Here is a 17,738-nt window from a genome sequence, read left to right on the forward strand (position 1 = left end):
GTTTGGGGATGCACAGACCCGGTTTGGGGATGCACAGACCCAGTTGGGGATGCACAGACCCAGTTGGGGATGCACAGACCCAGTTTGGGGATGCACAGACCCAGTTTGGGGATGCACACACCCAGTCTGGGGATGCACAGACCCAGTTTGGGGATGCACACACCCAGTTGGGGATGCACAGACCCAGTTGGGGATGCACAGACCCAGTTTGGGGATGCACAGACCCAGTTTGCTGGACACAGGGATGTGGCTGGAGTTATTGCTGTTTGCCTCTCCTTCCTTGTGGTGGGTGTTCCATCTGCTCTGGGTGGATTTCCCTCCTTGGTGGATTTCCCTCCTCTCTGGCCCAGCCAAGGCAGTGCTGATCTTTCTTTGGGGCAGATGAAGAAACAGTGGATCTTCAGAGAGGGAAGGAAATCGCTGTACAGTTAATCCAAAACAAAAACATACTTCAGAACATATATATATTATATATTATATCAGCTATATAATATATGCACATATATATGTGGAGCTCCTGAAGGGATCTTTCTTTGGAATGACCAACATTTTATGCCTCCATGACAGCAGCTTCTGGCTCAATGCATCCCTGCACACGAGCAGGGCTGGGCGTCCTTGGCCCCTCGGATCTGCCTCTTCCTCCTTAACTAAACCCTTATTCCATGAGGAGTTGAGTGCTTCCTTTCCCTTTGCAGTGGCAGCTGGGGTGACTGTCACGCGTCCAGGCGCTGGATCTCGGGCCGATGCACCACCTCCCTGGACTCTGTCCGAGCGCGGATGTAGTCGCTGCTCTGGCGGCTGCTCTGCTGTCTGCTGCTGATCCGCCACTTTCTGATGGCTAAAAAGGTGTTCACAGCATACACTGCCATTGCCAGGAAACCAAACACCTATGAGAAGCAGAAAGAATCATCAAAGACCATTTCTGAAAACAAGAAGGAAAGTAGTTTCACAGCAAAGTCCTCAGAAGTTCAGTTTTCACTGACAAAATTAGCATGGCCTGGAAAATTTCGTTTTTCTTCTCAATGAACTGGAGAATTTGCAAAAGTGACTAGGATCAGTGATGCCAAAAAACGAAGTTCTCTGACCAACATGGCAGTGAAATCCTGCAGTGCAGCCCAAAGGAAGACCCTCGTGTAAAGAAACCAGCTCTCCATCCAAGAGCATTCCTCAGGGTGCACACAAGAAGTGATGAATCCAGGGCATCAGCCTGGAGAAGCAGCTGCTTTGCAGTTTTTCCCTTATGCTCCTGCAGAACTCCTGYGATTTTAAAAACCATTTTGTTTGAAAACAAAACAATAAAAAAGAAAATTAAAAAACGTTGCCAGCTCATGTACAACATYAATTTGCTTGAACTAACTGTTGTAGATTTCAAACCTTGAAATGCTACTACACTCACTCCACAGACAAAAACTCATCTCTAGTGAGCAAGAACTCAGCAAATTYCATGTAAGCAGCTGCAATTTCTCCTGAATTTTTGGCCCTATCTTTTTTCCATAGGCTCGCAGCATAAAGCAGGATAATGTAAGGCAGTTACAGAGAAAGGCAAGTTCAACTGTAAAATGTTCTCTACAAGCTATCTTTTTGCTGTTCTTGCCTCAAGCCTTAAGACAAACAGCTTCAAGGATATTAATACTCTTAAAATAAAAGAACTATCTTATAGCAAACTGTAAAATTAAAAGTRAATTGTGATGGCAAATACAATAGATGTATTGAATCAATGAGTAAAAGTTAATTTTAAGTTTTAATACAAGAGTTACATATAAAGAAATTTAAATTCTTACCACAGCAGCAATTTCTGCTCCAGTTTTATGGTTTAAAGCAGCAAGTACTACAGAGGCAATGAAAAAGAAGAAAGTGCTGAGTCCAGTGTTGACCAGATCCTAAAAAAATAAATTCAGCAGCATTACTAAATGATGTTTGCTYTATGAGAAGTGATGACACAGAAGGTTAGAACAAGCACTGCAGCCACAGTTGGCCACTTTCTGTGCAGCAGCTCTGGGATACCAAAGCAGGCAGAGGTTGTCCCAGAGGATCAGCAGGAGTGTGAGCTGCAGTCCCCCAGCACAGAGCACAGAACAGCCCTGGCACAGCCCCTGAGCTCCTGCTGCCAGCTCAGGGATGGAACTGGCACTGCTCGAGCCCGCTGGTGCTGAGCTGAGCTGGAGGGGTCACACTGGGGCACTGCAGGCAGTCCTTGTTCCTCACAGCCCAACTGTGCTCCTGCACTGCCCAGGCACCAGGCACAAGCTTTCCTCCCCATTCTTTGGGGCCTTCAGTGTACAAAGCTGCATGTCCTGTGCCACTTTGTGACTAACAGCTGCCAGGAGTGTAGGAACCCTTGAGATTTGCCCCTATTTATTGCACCCAACTGATGGTTCAAGCAGACATTTTAGCACATGTGCACAGCAACACGCTCAGTGCAAACTCCTATTTGCTCCAAGCAAAGGAGGACAACGTGCTACACACAATTCAAGGCACAGGGGCTGCACATGTCATTGGTGCTCAGGTGATGCTGCTGCCATGCCTCACCTCAGGCAGGGTCATTGACATGTCACTATGTCACTGGAACCACAGCAGGAATTCTGAATGGCAAGTATGTGCATTATAATACTACTACTACTATCACTACTACTACTACTACTACTACTACTAATAATAATAATAATAACAAGACTAACTGATCAGACTTGAGGGAAAAAATATTCCAGAGTGTAAATAATAGAAGAAACAAAGTTTAGATTCATTCAAGCCAAGTGTTCAGTGTGTTACAGGACACCTTTCCCATCTGATGTGCACGGACACCGCACTGTGGATGCTTCCACTAAGGGRGGAACACCATTCCCAGACCACAACACACAACCACTGTGATTGAACAGGTGAGGTCAGGGTGGAGGCATCAAAAAGGACAATTCAGCACAAACATAAAATCAATGAAAAGTGAACACTACCAAAGATGGAAGGAATGCAAAGAACACCTGTATGTAAGATTGCTGTGCAACTTACAGACTTGAAGGAAGGGAAAAAAAACAAAAACATGTAAAACAAAATCACAGTGAGCACAATTCCCACCATAAAAAAAAATCACTTTCATTAGAATTTGAGGACAATTTTTTCTACTTGACTCTTTTCTTCCACAGGCAAGGCAGGCTCACTTCCTGCTCCTGTTCCAGCTTCTTCACTTACTCCAGTTTTTTTTTAATTATTTTATTTTTTCCCCAAAGTGAATCTTGCGAAGTGCAATAAGAAGTCAGGCTTAGGAAATTCAAGACATAACTCTAAACTCACTCGGCTGGGTATGAATCCCATAACTATATGCCAGATACACAAAGGCTCTGAAGGGAACAGTGCACTCCCAAAACATCTCTTTTCCTAGCTGTGATTACAGAATGCTTTAGAGAGTAGCTGTAGAAATAGAAGTTTCTGGCACTGTGTAATTCACAGAAAACTATCTATTTTGAGGGCATTGACTCAGCAACAGCTGGTTATCAAAACTGAGTGTACAGACTGCATGAGGCATCACTGTGGCCGGATCTTCACAGAAAACAGGGACTTTCCCAAGGAATCAGAGAGGCCCCATGGCTTGCTTCCATTTCCACTCTCATATCCAGATGTCATGAGCCCAGTAAGACTCAAACTCTTACCAAATAGGAAAAAAACAAAAGCAAATTGTGGGTCTCACAAATTCCTACCTATTTTTCACATGCCTGTGTACAGAGATATTTTTATGCCTGCTTAATCTTTCTGAGATAGAACCACCAAGCACTTATGACATCAAACAAATCAGAATTGCATTAACTAGTTATTGCACTTTATATAACTTTCTGCTTTGAAGAGATTAAGTTTAAACTTTGTAAAAATAGAGATATTAGAAAATAAATTMATTTCCTAATGTCTCCAAGCATGCCCTTCTGAGTTTACAGCTCTACGTGTGCTTCTGCAGTTGTCAGCATGAGCTGTGGCTGTCACCTGCACAAACCTTGTTTCCACTGAGGGGAAGTCTCACTCACTGTGTGACAACAGATCCAGCTTCAACAGTGCACAACACTTCCCCTGAGTCTCTATGTAATCACATGTGTGTCACCAAGAATGTGGAAACTAAATATTGAGGAGAGGGTAGCTATGCTTTTGGATAATTTTAAAAAAATAAATTAGTTCAACTCAAGGTCAAATTGTGTATTTTACCACCAGCGTACATTTGGCATCTACAGGAATGACCTAYAGAACAGAGACAAAATCCTAGAAGAAATAATTCAGAAGAACTCAGTAATTACTGTAGGCAAGCATCTCAAGATGTGCTGCCAGGACCAAAAAAGGGAGAAAAATCAGTTTTGCACTCCTTTGGACATAGGGACAGGACACAAGATAATCTTACCTTTGCAAGGGACACTGGAATGCTGTGCCCTGTTCCAGTATCCACATTTTTAAAAGAATGTTAAAAAATTGGACAGGGTACAGAGAAGAGCTACAGAAGTTATTGAAAGGATGAGAAAATTTCTCACAGTATGAATCAAAAGAAGCTAAACTGCTTTGAATATTAAAAAGACTGAGCTGGGTACCTGAAGACTCCAGTGTTCAAACAATGAAAAATACCAGTTGTTTTAAAAGCTAAACATCACAAAGCCAACAAAATTAACAGCATAACAAAATTAACAGCTGCAAAGTTAAGGCAGAAGTCATATTCAAAATGAAGCTTATTTTGATTGTAAGAACCCTAGCCATCAGAACAAGCAGCCAAAGATGAATTTAAGTCTACCTTCTCACTTTTCATAATCCAGGTTATGCTTTTTCAGCCACATATTTTGTACTTCCTTAGTACCATACTCAAAAATTACATGGAWGACACATGATTTATGGGGTCAGATGTGCTCATTCATTAAACCTGATGACCTCTGACCTGTCAAATCTGTCACCTTGGGCACCTTTCCAAAGGAGCCCAGTGTAAGCAAGGTGGCCAGACCTACCCACAACATTTATCACCCAGCTCCACATGACAAATRGACCTGAAGGCTTCTGTCAAGAAGTCTGAGATAGTGCAGAATATAAAATCCTGCTGAAATTAAACTGCAGATGCCCCTCCTAATGTACTCTGATATAAGTACATCAGAAACTTGTCATCACCACTGGCATTTTATTCTAGTGTACTTTTTACAAATAATATCAAATTCCTTATGGAAAGAATCAATTCTTTAGATTTAAATTGTTGAATTATCTCAAGGTTCCAATTTATTAATCTCTAMAATTCCATTTTCCATATTTAGGCCAAACCTTTTTATTGCAATTAACAACTGATTCACATTCATACAATAAGGCTGGCTTTTGAAAAAGCTAAAACTAATTTGGTCTTTCATATCCCCAGAGCAGACTGTTTGAAGCTTTGGCAGCAATGACACCAGTAACATTGTCTGACAGACATGTAATGGTACCATCACAAGCATCAGTGGAGGTTTTTAATCCAAAATGTGGTAGCCACTACTTAGAGGAGAAAGATAAGAAAAGACAAACTCAGTGGTTTTGGGTGAAGTCAGAGCGGAAATAAAAGTAAACAAACTACAGCAAGAAGCAGAGGACACTCCCTAAAATACTGTAATTTTTTCTCCATGTAAGAGAAAATGAATAATTGTGACAATAAGAATAAAAAACTAATTAAAAAAAGATGAGCTGCTTCAAATCTGGCCATGATAGAGCTGAAGTTCTTGCTATTATATTTATAGACAAAGTAAAACCACATCACAAGGGTACAAGAATTTCCACTGAAATTACAGCAACCTCATGAGACAGTATGCTGTGCCATAAAATACTGTACAGAGCTGCCATCCACAACAGAATCAAATCTTTGAACTGAATCAAATCCTCTCCAAGCTGCTGCTGCTCCCTCTCTCCTTTCCAGAATATTTTCAAATSAACAAATGACTTCTGGTCACTTGCTAGTCTATTTGCAAGATATTCTGTTCAGTCCCCAGTGTCCTGTCAGTCCAAAGCAGAGTATCCAAGGCCATGTATTTACTCTCTGGCCCCTCAGAGGGACGACAAGGAAGAGGAGATGTTGTAACTCATGGATGAAGATGGGCTTAWGCCAAGATAAATATCTTATGCTAAAAACGGGTGATGCTTTTGTTCTGCTGATTCTGCTGTACAAGTGGGAAATCCCATTCCATAATTCTGTGATCACCCTACACTCTTGTTTTTAAGGGTGCAGCAGGTATGGCTCCTGGATTAATGAGGATGGGAAAGCTGCACTGCTGCTACAAAAGAAAAGTCTGTTAACAGACCTGAAACTGCCATCAAGTCACTCCTGAAATGTTCATATCTGCAGCTCAGCCTTCCAGGCTGGGCCATCACCAGGAGCTGGCTTTGATGCTCAGAGGCTTCAGGAACATTCACATGCCTTTATCCACAGCTCTCCACAGCTTCACATATGCAAGCTTTTAAGAATCATTAATTAAAATTCCTGCCCACCTTTTTATGCTGTACTTTATGCTGCACAAGTGAYCAAGTGCTATTTAAAAGACAGACAGTGCCGTATTGCAATTGTAACTCATATAAATAAAGACACAACATTTAAACTGGTGYTTGCTCTTGTTGTTTGCTTTCTGAAATCCAGAAGTTTCATCTAGATGGAGATTAATGTGGCTAAATGAATGTCATCTGGAAAAGAAGCCTGCACATTTCAACAGCCTGACTTTGCCACAAAAGGTGASAGCCTGCTGGTGTCTGGGGTATCTTCCACACACAACAGAGCTCAAAATAACATTTCCTTTTAGTTTTGTTTGGATTTGGTGGTTGGTTTGTCAAGAGAGGGAGAGTGTGGCTATTCATTTTTAAATTATTATTTTAATTATTTTTGTACAGTAACTGTAATTTTTGTTCCTCAGTATGTTATTTGCAAGGTCTGGGAACATTTCCCCTTGCTTCTATATGAAGCTGTCAAGTTGAAAACTTGTTACAAGTCACAAACACACCAGTCAGTACTCTAAACCAAGCACCTCTGGTCAAACTCCCATAATTTTGCTCTGTTATTAAACACTGTGAGCATTTTCCACCACAATTAAAAATGAAAACATGGCTCCTTAGGCAAAAATAAATGCAATGTAGAAAGTATCAAATTAACTGTATGAGCATTAATTGCCATCTCATTTTTCTCCTCATTTATTAGGGTTACCTAGRTGAACACGAGATACATATAAGCATTGCTCCCCAATAAAAAGATCCCATAAACATCAATTTCAAGAAGTTACTGTCACAAAGCAGTAGACCCCTGCTGCACTAATACCAAATACATTATATGTCTTGTATTTAAAACTTGGGACTGCTTTGACTACACAATAAGATTTACACCATGCACCAAATTAGAACAGCCCATGAAGAGCCCAGAGGAAATTAATTCTAAATTATTTTTTAAATTTACAAAATGTTCTGTTTTATACTTAATAGGTACTGCTATTTTGAGACCAGTAAACATAAAGGTCAAGGATGACTGAATTAATTTTTCATTCAACAGTTAAGAAAWGCAAGATGTTTTTTCAAAACAGAAGCAGAAAAAATAAATTAAAAATGGAAATAAAAATCGAGACTGCCCTCTGAATGCTTTTGTGTAATTACACTCCACAGAGGCAAGGCTRGCACAGTTTGTCATTCGGGCACCACATGAAATTTTCTGCCAACTCCTTTAAGTGTCAGTTGCTTTGCACACAAGATTCCATTGCTGCAACAATGGCAAAGCCCAGCCCTGCAGGGCTGATGGAACAAGTGTCCAGGCACACAGAACTCAGCAGCTGATGTGTTCAACACTCATACCTGGTCCCGGGTTCCTCCCTGCTGCTCCCCTGGGACTGACTCCAGCCACTGGAACTCCAGTTTCGTGCCCTGCTCAGTTCTGTGCCTCGCTTTTGAGGCTGCTCTAAGCTGACATTTCTGCAGTCAGAACGGCAAACACACTCCAAAATACACTACCGTAACTCCAGTGAGTGCTTCAAGAAAATAATTTTTTAAAAAATCAGCGGTCAAAATGTTTTGGAAGGTTTTTCCCTACACACAGACACRCAGCTCATTGTCCTGGCTGACCATGCAATGATTTACATTGGTACTCAGATAATCAGGTTTCCCTTGTGGCACAAACCCCACTCAAGAGACACTGCCAAACTCGGGTGTTCCCAGCTCTTTGCCACCACTGAGGGGTCTCCCTGAGAAGGAGAGAGGATCACAGTCACCCCACACAGCCCGGGATTCTGACACCACCTTTCCTGCCCAGCCCTGCTCCTGCAGCACCAGCTCACACTCACCCCTTGGATCCCAGACCTTCAGCCCTCCCTGCAGATCGTGAGATTCAAATCACGAGTTTAGAAAAAAGGATAATTTAGGCAATGATAAAACTAGCAACATTAAGTTGCTAGTTCTCTCTGAAAGCAAATGTGTCMAAGYTCCTGGTGGAGCAGGAGCTGCTGTGCCCCATTCCCTTCGGCCACTGTCTCCCCTCAGAATGGGCTCCCTTTGAGCTGTGAGGCAGAAAGGAAATGGAAATTTCTGCTGACAGGTTCCCCAGTTTTGGCATTTTTGCATAATACTGATAGTGCTGCACAACACAGACAAGTGACTGTTCTTTCATCTCGCTGGAACAAACCAGCCTCTCTCCAACACAACCAGACAAGGCTCTTTTCTGCCCTTACCAGCTCCRTGTTTCTTGCATGTTTACCTCAGGAAAATATGAAAATGACTGGCAAGTCTCTAATTAGGATCAAAACCAATCTCTGTTCCCCAAATAACTAAAAACAGATATTWAAAAAAAWTAGGAACTTTGCATATCTATTGGATCCTARCCTATGCTGATCCACATTTTCATTCCAACCAAAGGACAGTGGACATTTTCCAATATCAATAACACATTACAAAGAATTCTGATTTTAACAAACTTTTAAAGGAAACAGTTCTGTGTAGGACAATAGCAGATGATGGCCAGGTACTTTCCAATAGAAAASGATCATTCAGAAGCAAATGGTTTCAATGGTTCCTAGGAAGAAGTGCAGTTTTTAAAGAARGACTTCTTCCCAAATTTAAGTCTAWTWAACTCCTTCAAGCACTGCAACAGCYTCTTCTTMTCACACAKCTTCTAAAAGCAATGTTTGAGACYTTCCATAAGTGAAATAYGCATCATAAAGTCATACATCTTTTTAAAAGCATGTATCTTGATKAATTTATACATAAGCAGGAGTGACTTCCTCCCAAAGCACTCAGGGGTGTGAGAGCAACTCCTGTAATAAATTTGTCATATCCAGAGGCTGCAAAAGTATAAAAATAATCATCAAAACACAGGAAAGTAATAAATATTGAAAGAGGCAAGTAATGTAGGAATATACATCTAAATKGTAAAGAATAAAATGCCAAAATAAACAAAAGAAAAAAAAAATCAGCCAGAACTCTACATCCTTAAATTTCCTACTATCTTGGCCAAAGTGATGTCCCACAGGTGTTTCATCAGCAGTCTTTGATCTCACACTCTGAACCTGCAGGAGCAGAAACAGCTGTAGGATCACAGAATGGTCCCAAGCATTCTGATCAATGAAAGTACTCCCTCACTCCTGTCAGAGGAACAGTCCCAGAATGTTTGCTAAAATCAAATAATCATAAATAAAAATCAAATATAATCAGATTGCTGAAATCTGTAAGAAATACCAGGAGGAAGGATGGTCTCATCCATTCATGGAAGACACAAGCTTGGAGTTCCCTTCTCACTTCTGCTGGAGACCTTTGGTATAAGGATGGAAGAATCWTTCCATCTTCAGTACATACCTAACAGATTTACACTTGGGAGATCGTGATGAATTCCCTCTCCCTCTAGATCTGGCAATGTGAACTAAAGCAAAGCATTTGCAGTGTGTTCCATGTACCCTTTGGTTTGAACTCCAACCTGCTCATGTTGCTCCAGTGCTGTTTGGGCACGGGATAAAAGAGTGTGAGCACTGCTCAAAAAACAAAATACCTTTATAAAACAAAACAAAAAACCCCTAAGCACAACTGGTTGGATCTTTAAGCACCCTTCCCCWAAAAATCTCCTAACAGTGCTATGCAAAGCAATTGATGCTGACTCAAAGGGATAATTCCTGTACAGTTACCAGCCACAGCTCGTGGCTACGTACTACCAAGTACTCTTAGAAGGAGCTCATCAATAGATTATGCAGACCCATGGATGAAAAGATCACCTAATTCCATGTTCCAGTCTCAATTTAAACAAGTCATTTATGTTTAGAAGCTAAGCCAACTGCAACTAATAAATTACATTTCAAAAAATTTTTAAACAAAATCACACAGAAGCCTAAAACCTCTGGGACTCCAACAGTACTTGCAAAATTACTTATTTTGTTATAAAATAAAACAGATCACTGGCACAATTGTATGTACTGCCCAAAGAAGTTGGTATAAATATTGTACTTGAAGCTGACAGATCTTTTGCTAGAGTGACTTGACATGTTGATTTTTGTGACCTGCATTTATGCAACCCAATCYGAAAGTTTAACTCATAATACAGCAAGAAAACAGAGACTTATACAAAAGGAATGTGCACTGCCAGCAGTTCTCCTAAAACTCCTCGTATTTGAGAACACATTAAGCATTGCCAGTCAATGTTTAATAGTTATATGTGTAAGCAATACAAAACACCCGATTTTCACAGAAAGCATTTCATTTTCTACATTGCCACCTGATGATTGTATTAATCTGTGTAAGCAAATATACGTAGCACATTTGTCCTACTATAAAAAACCCCAGGTTAAGAGAGAACAACGAGCTACTGTAAATACACCATCTGTCCAAGTTAAATAACTACAGGCTGCATTTTTATCCACTTCATCCACAAAGCCTAATTGCTGGCGTTAGCAGGAACTCTGTCCTTCTAAAGAGAATCTACCAGAAGACAATTTTAGATCTATTTAGTGTCATTTAATCTTGTTACATTTCAAAGGTCCTTCAGCTGTTAGCATTCAAAATAAATATAAGTAAAACATATACTTTACTCAGTATAAAGAACACTCCTACACAATATTAAAGAACAGCAGAAAGCAAAGTCCAAAGACCAAACTYAAACCAGATCTGCAGCTACTTTTAACAGCATTTGCACGAACTTACAGTAAGATTCCAGTTGATCTGGGGTATTCTTGTGTGAAGGTTCAGACTGAACAAAAGCAGGAGAGCTCCAGTAACCACCAGTGCACTGCAGCTCACAAACTCAAAGAAATAAAGGCCTTCRCAAGGGGAGCATTCCATGATGGTCTCGATGCAGATGAACGCAGTCAGTGCCAAAAGCTGGGAAGAAAAACAAGCGGAAAAAAAAAATAAATAGATTTCCACATTTTGAAAGTAGCCACAAGTATTCCTGAAATTTCCATTGGGAACATGATCGGTTTACACTCAGGAATGTGTGATTTCAGTTTACAACAGGGCACTGTCTAAGGAGCAAAAACAAAAGCAAATTAATGTAAGATTTTCTGGATTTGTCCCATTCTACAAAGTACACTTTAGCAAAATTACAAGGAGTCTAACATCAAAATGACTGAGACACCCCCAAAAGCATGAAACCCCTGCAGGCCACTGGTTTAACATGCAAACAGCACCTCAAGCATTTTATTTCATTTTTCACTCATGATTCACTATTCCAAAATGAGAAGATGGAATACATTTGTCTACTGGGCCAACCTCAAGCACAATTACAGAATATTAATGTTGTGTGATTGTGAAAGACATTTCAATAAAGATTATTACTTAAAAATCACTACCAATTCAGATCTAAATCAATTCAAAATAGAACAGATTCAGGATTTCTATCAGCCTCCAAAAACGCTTGCCTTTTTCACATTTATCATCATCAGTACASTATATTTCATATTAAAACCTATTTTATCATTCCCTTATAGGACAATAAAACACAAAGCTAAGAGATGAAGGAAAACCTCCTGGTGCTGCAAACACAAACATGGAACTGCAAACACTAAATCCAGAGGATATCTTGGAGGAGTTACCACATGTGGACTCTGACAAGAATTGAATTGACCATTTAGGATAAACACTGACACTTGCTGTACTTTAAAATAAAATCTGCCCMGTGGACAAAACTAAAATATAAACTAAAATATATATATWTTATATATAAAATATAAAAAACCCCATCAGGTGCCACCATCAGGCAGAAGGGACAGCCACCAGCACATGGGTGCCTTTGGACACCACTGACACACCACAGCTCACACACCAAGCCTACGGGCGAGATGACTCCTCCTTAAATAAAACTGACAGAAGAAAAGTAGTTGCATAAATGGCTTGGGTTTTTTTTTTTTTGCTTTGTTGGGTTTTTTGCATTTTCCAGGACAAGCAGGGAAGGTCTTAAGAGTGTTTTGCTTTGGTTTTCAGGACAACCACCCCCATCCACCCACTGACATTTTTTAGAAAGAATTCTCTTCTTGCTCTGCCACGAAATTSTAACGAGGCTGCAGTAAGAGCTTCAATCTGAGGATGAGGAACTATGGGAGATATGTTCCTCAGAGCCAAACAGCCCACAATCTGAATGTTTTGCACAAACATAAGTTTAGGAGATTGACACAAGCCATAATAAAAACCAATTTCTGCTAAATCCTTCTTTGCCAGTTTCAGTGTTCTGCAGATACACTTCCTTCAAGCACTTTTTATGCTTCATCCATTAGTCTGTCTCTGGMTCCCACAACAAAACTAGGAAAATGAAGAAAAAGGATTTTGAAAGAAGTCACTATTTTTGTTGCCAATATGAGCAGTAGTTCTAAACAAAAGACAAATATCCCTCATGTTCATTTGCCATATACYTCAGAATACAGTAGAAAATGTAAGYTTAARAACAGATTAAAACTAAGCAAAAATACTTCAATAAACCTCACACTTGGTTGGAAAGCTTCTCACAATTCACTTAAGCACATGTTCGTTAAAGAGAGCACATGCCACATAATTTTTGTCAGCTAACAGAGAGGCCAATTCACATCAAACWAATTCTCAATGGATACCCTGTGATGAAACACATCAGATTTTATCTTTGACATTGAATAGCTTCAGAAAGAAAGATCATGCATGAAATGGAGTATTCAGAATCAAAGCAGAATCAAAGTCAAAATACGATTTCAGCTATGACACACACCAAAAAAATTACTGTCCAGACACAGCCTCATTGTAAAGTATTAGCAAGTAATGAAGTTCACCTGCTCTATAAACACAAGACTCAAAAGTGCAGATGACACTGAATGCAATTTAAAAAAAAAATAGCTCTAAGAACCAATCATTGAGATTTCAAGAAGGATCAACATCCCATATTAATGCTAAATGTTACCCAGCAAAATATTTACTTTTGGATTTTCCAGTATAATAAAGTTTCTATTTTTCTTGCAATTATTTTAAATATATTATGATACTTTTTTTTCCTTTTGAAAGAAATGGTTCTGCAAYATTCTCTAGAAATACTGTAGTATAAGCCCCAAATATTAGATTCATTTTCTCAAAAAATGAACGACTCTGAATTGTGCCACCACCACTACAATGAAGAAGTCAAAATCTCTGGCATGCCAGCTGCTGTGCTGGACAACTCTGGTGTTTTGCTGGTAAACTTTGACACTGCCTCTTCTCCACGGCAGCAGCATTGCTTCTTCAAGGCTAACACACCCRTCCCAGCTGACCAAGCTCAAAAGAGACCAAAGAGTTTCCTGCACACAGCATTAGAATTTAATTATGTACCAAAGAGGCTCTTGGAGCAATGAACTCTAATAATCTCGTGTTATTTACACATTCCCAAGACCAGAATTAATAAACTGCAGAGCCATTCTATATTTAGATTTCATTTTGTTCCTTAAGGAACTATAAAATTCATTTACCTGTGACACAATCTTGTAAGAAGAAAAGGTGTTATTTGTGTACACTTAGGCCAGACTTAACCCAACCCATTTCAAAATGCAAGAGGTGCCATCAGTTTAGGACACGTGCAGCAGCATTAGGTACAGTGGCCTGGGCTGTGGCAGCCCAAGTCTGTCAATAAATTCATCAGAGAGGCTGACAGAAAACTTCAATTGCTTCTGTGTCTGATGGAGGAAGACAGGAAAAGGACAGTCCTCCCATAACCACAATTAATTTCTAACATTTTAGTACTTCAAGCAAGATACCAACTAAATGTGTTACCATTTTTCTTGCAATAATAAAAATATCTCACCCTTCTCAAAGACTAYCCATCCTACCAGTGTTACAGATAATACCCTCCTGCTACCTACCACGACAGTCTCACAGCAAAGTTATGACAAAAAAATTAAATTTGCATTAATCACTACATCAGGAAAAAGCTATCYTCCTACAGAAACTTCCTTTTTTCTAATCACAATAGAAATCTCAGTCTTCAACACAAAATATTTTCTCTTTGAAACATCMAGGATCATCTTGTCCTCCCACATATTTATAAATTTGCCAAAAGCAGCTTTTCAATTAGCTACAAGTTACATGAAACTTCTATAAAAATATACTTAGTATCACTTTCAATGGCCATTTGCTCAGAGGTGAATCTAACTTTGTTTTTAATAAAATAAACTACTCAGAACACACGAAATGAAAGTGAAATACATAGGTTTGATACCACAACCTTTTCAGGTGACTTTTTCAGGGAGCTTAAAAGGGTTGTGGAAATGCTGCCACATGAGCCAAAGCAGCCTCTCAATGACAACAGCTCACCCGGTGATAGGGTTCATTAAAAAGAAAACACCATGTGTTAACATTCATTATCTCTATGTTTTTTAATTTATGAAATGAATCATTAATGAGACAMTCTACATAAGTGAGGCAGTGAATTAAACAATTCTGCCACCAGAACAGCCCTTGACTTGCATGGCCATGAAGAAAGTGCTCCACTACAAACTGCAGAAAAGTAATTTCTGCAGAGCTTCCTACACTCTGCCCTCTGCCACATTCACATCCCAGATAAAACTGGAGCCTTTCCTCACCATGCTGCCTACACACACGGTCCTGGGAAGATGAAGCAAGGATCAAGACCCTCCCCCCCCTGCTCTGGGATCCAATGTCCTTCCAGGTTTGCACTGCTCCAGTGACTGAGACACAAAGCTATAGAGAAAAAYCCTCAATTCCCCAGCCGCTAAAGCTCGGTCCTTGCTTTGGAACACTCAAAAACCAGGATCCTGCCTCTGCCTCCCATGACTGCAGTTCTAAGACTAGCTAAAAAAACTCAGAAAACCAGAGAAAGATCATCATATCAGAGCTCTTGGCCAACAAAATGCACCCTGACATTTGTCCAACACAGGAGGCAACCCCCACTTTCAAATCACACRTCTTTTCATAGTTCAGGGTGATGAGATTTGACAAGTTTTTCCACAAGCAAAAGTTTCAAAGCTGGTTTACCAAGGAAAAATGAGAAGTTGAATGTGGTAGAAATCTCCTCTTACATGAATTACTGCTCTCTTCCACAAATAACACAGCTAYAGCTTTCTCGGGCAGAGGCAAGAGAGAACATTTTCTCTGATGGATAAAATAAACCTTTTCATCTGTTTTTCTCTGCACCAAGTACTTTGGAGAGTCTTCCATTCTGCACTAATTCCTCCATCACCCTAAAATTTGTACAACACTCTTTTATTACTAATCTTTCTCTTTTTTTAACAGTTGCTTTTGGTTTTTCTTCTGCTTCCACAGTTCTTGAAGTCAGTACAGTGGACATCGCATTAAAATGTAACTTTGTCATGACAGAAACATCTGCTTATTCCGGACGCTCAGGCCACACAGAGCCATCCCAGGCTACCTGCAATAACACTTTTTTTCTTTCAAAAATCTGGCCAGCAAAGCAGCCTCAGAAAGAATGAGGTAAGCTCAGGGTAGGCTGAGGAAAGGTCTGGGTCTGCCAGTGTGTGCAATGCAGCCCCAACACTGTGACAGAGCAACCCTGCCCTTCATCCCCCATCTCCCACCACCACAYCATGCACAGGCAGGAGGAAAAAGCCCCGAGCAGAAGATTAAGTATGAGATGTACATCCCAAGAATAACATTTTGTGCTTTTAGCCCTGAACAAACAGGCAAACTGTCACCCAGAGTTACTGCTTGGGGTGTGCAGCACAGCCAGGATAACTCCTGCACTGAGCAACACCAGAGCAGCTCCATGAAACCACTGCAATTTAGGGCTGTGGAATTCCTGAAAGAGAGCCCCTGCTCTGGGATCCAATGTCCTTCGAGTCAGCCACATCAGCCTCTTACCATTATTGTATTCATCTCAACTTTCCTGCAAATTCCCCTGGAGAAGGGCCCTTAATGAAGAAATCATCTGCCTCGGGGCTATGTAAATGGCTCATATTTACATCACTTTCTTGGCAACACAGGCACATCAGACATAAAACACTGTATTTCCCCAAAATGGAGAAAATGTGCTTTGACAGGCACCAACACTGAAAAAGAACTTTTAGGATCTTGCTAATGGTATCTTTTTCCTGTCAAAATATGTTGCATTATATTTTTGAACAAAATAATCAAAGAATTTTGCACTCAAAATTTAAAAAAAACAGTTCTGTAATGAAAACAAAGTAAAAATTAGTTTTCCTGTTTATCTAAAATATTACCACAGAAAGACTTATTGTGTGGTTAAATGACATAATTATGCATGATTTCCAAAAAAMCACAAAATGGTCAGCATTTTTTCTGCCTGAAAAATACCCACAGAATTTTAGTAAGAATGTCACACTAGCAAGACATTTTTACAACCAGACTGTTTAAATTAATGGTACAGCAGAATACGCATTCACAAAACAGGGAAGAAATATATTGCTTTTATACCACTTAAAGTATCTGAAGACATTGACTTTCTTGAATTAAAATCTAGATTTATTGTTCTCATTTACTTGGCCCAGCAGTCCCAACTTTATGCATGAAACAAAGTGGGTCTCATTCCTCGCAAAGCACATGCATTTCCCACATCTGAAACAGCTGGCACAGATATGAATATCTGGAATCATATGGCTCAAACAGAGCCCTGCTCCTCCAGCAGGAAACCATCTTTTACCCTGAGCAAAAAATGACTGATTTCCCGCCTACTCCCAGTCTGCATCCTCAAGACTACATGAAAAGTGTTATTAACTCTGGTGAGAGGCTGCAAGGAGCCTTAAATCACAAAGAAACATTAAATTTTCCCTGCAAGACAGAAAGTTTAGGAAAACAACCCTTAACAGAGACAGAAGCTCAAGCATCACCAGTGATTCAGCACCCTGGATGAACTAAACTGTGCTCTAAGGGCACAAATACAAACAAACCCAGAGAAATTCAACCAGGCCTCCCAATTCACCTCTGTTTGGCTTTGGTGCTGGTGGTAGAAGTAACAGCAGAAAATAGGAGTTTCAGATCATCACTGCAGCTCTAGTCTTTTACAYGRAGCTGCAAAGTTTTCATTATTACTYAGTTYACTTTTGGCTGTAATATGGCAAAACTTCAGTGCATTAAATATTGTGGAATCTTTACTAAATCAGCTGATCTTTTGCCACCTCCAGCAGCTTTCTAGAATCCTAAAATTCAGCTACTGCTGACTTCCCTTTCTCAATTTAGGCAAAAGACCAATTTAAATACAGAATGTATTGTTGAGGCCTGAAACATTTTGGTGGTATATTAGGAGAAAAGGTCATATTTAAGAGTGAGGATAATCAACACTCAAAATTAACAGCAGAATGATATTTGTTTTGAAACATTTAAAACATCAAAACTAATGCTTATTC

At 39.9% G+C, this 17,738-nt stretch overlaps 1 protein-coding gene across 1 annotated transcript in view; it reads right to left on the reverse strand.

Annotated features, from left to right (window-relative positions):
* Window positions 1–637: 637 nt before the first annotated feature.
* Window positions 638–17,738, reverse strand: part of CMTM4 (CKLF like MARVEL transmembrane domain containing 4) — a 29,019-nt gene continuing 11,918 nt past the window's right edge. Inside the window, exons 2-4 of the mRNA XM_057372666.1 lie at window positions 11,116–11,292; window positions 1,782–1,880; window positions 638–887 (exon numbers count right to left, since the gene is read on the reverse strand). Of these exons, the coding sequence (XP_057228649.1) occupies window positions 714–887; window positions 1,782–1,880; window positions 11,116–11,292 (450 nt within the window). The 3' untranslated portion in view covers window positions 638–713. The remainder of the gene's footprint in view (window positions 888–1,781; window positions 1,881–11,115; window positions 11,293–17,738) is intronic.

This window comes from Malurus melanocephalus, unplaced genomic scaffold, assembly GCF_030028575.1.
Source record: "Malurus melanocephalus ecotype Western Australia unplaced genomic scaffold, MMel_1.1 scaffold_176, whole genome shotgun sequence".
Taxonomy (NCBI): Eukaryota; Metazoa; Chordata; class Aves; order Passeriformes; family Maluridae; genus Malurus; species Malurus melanocephalus.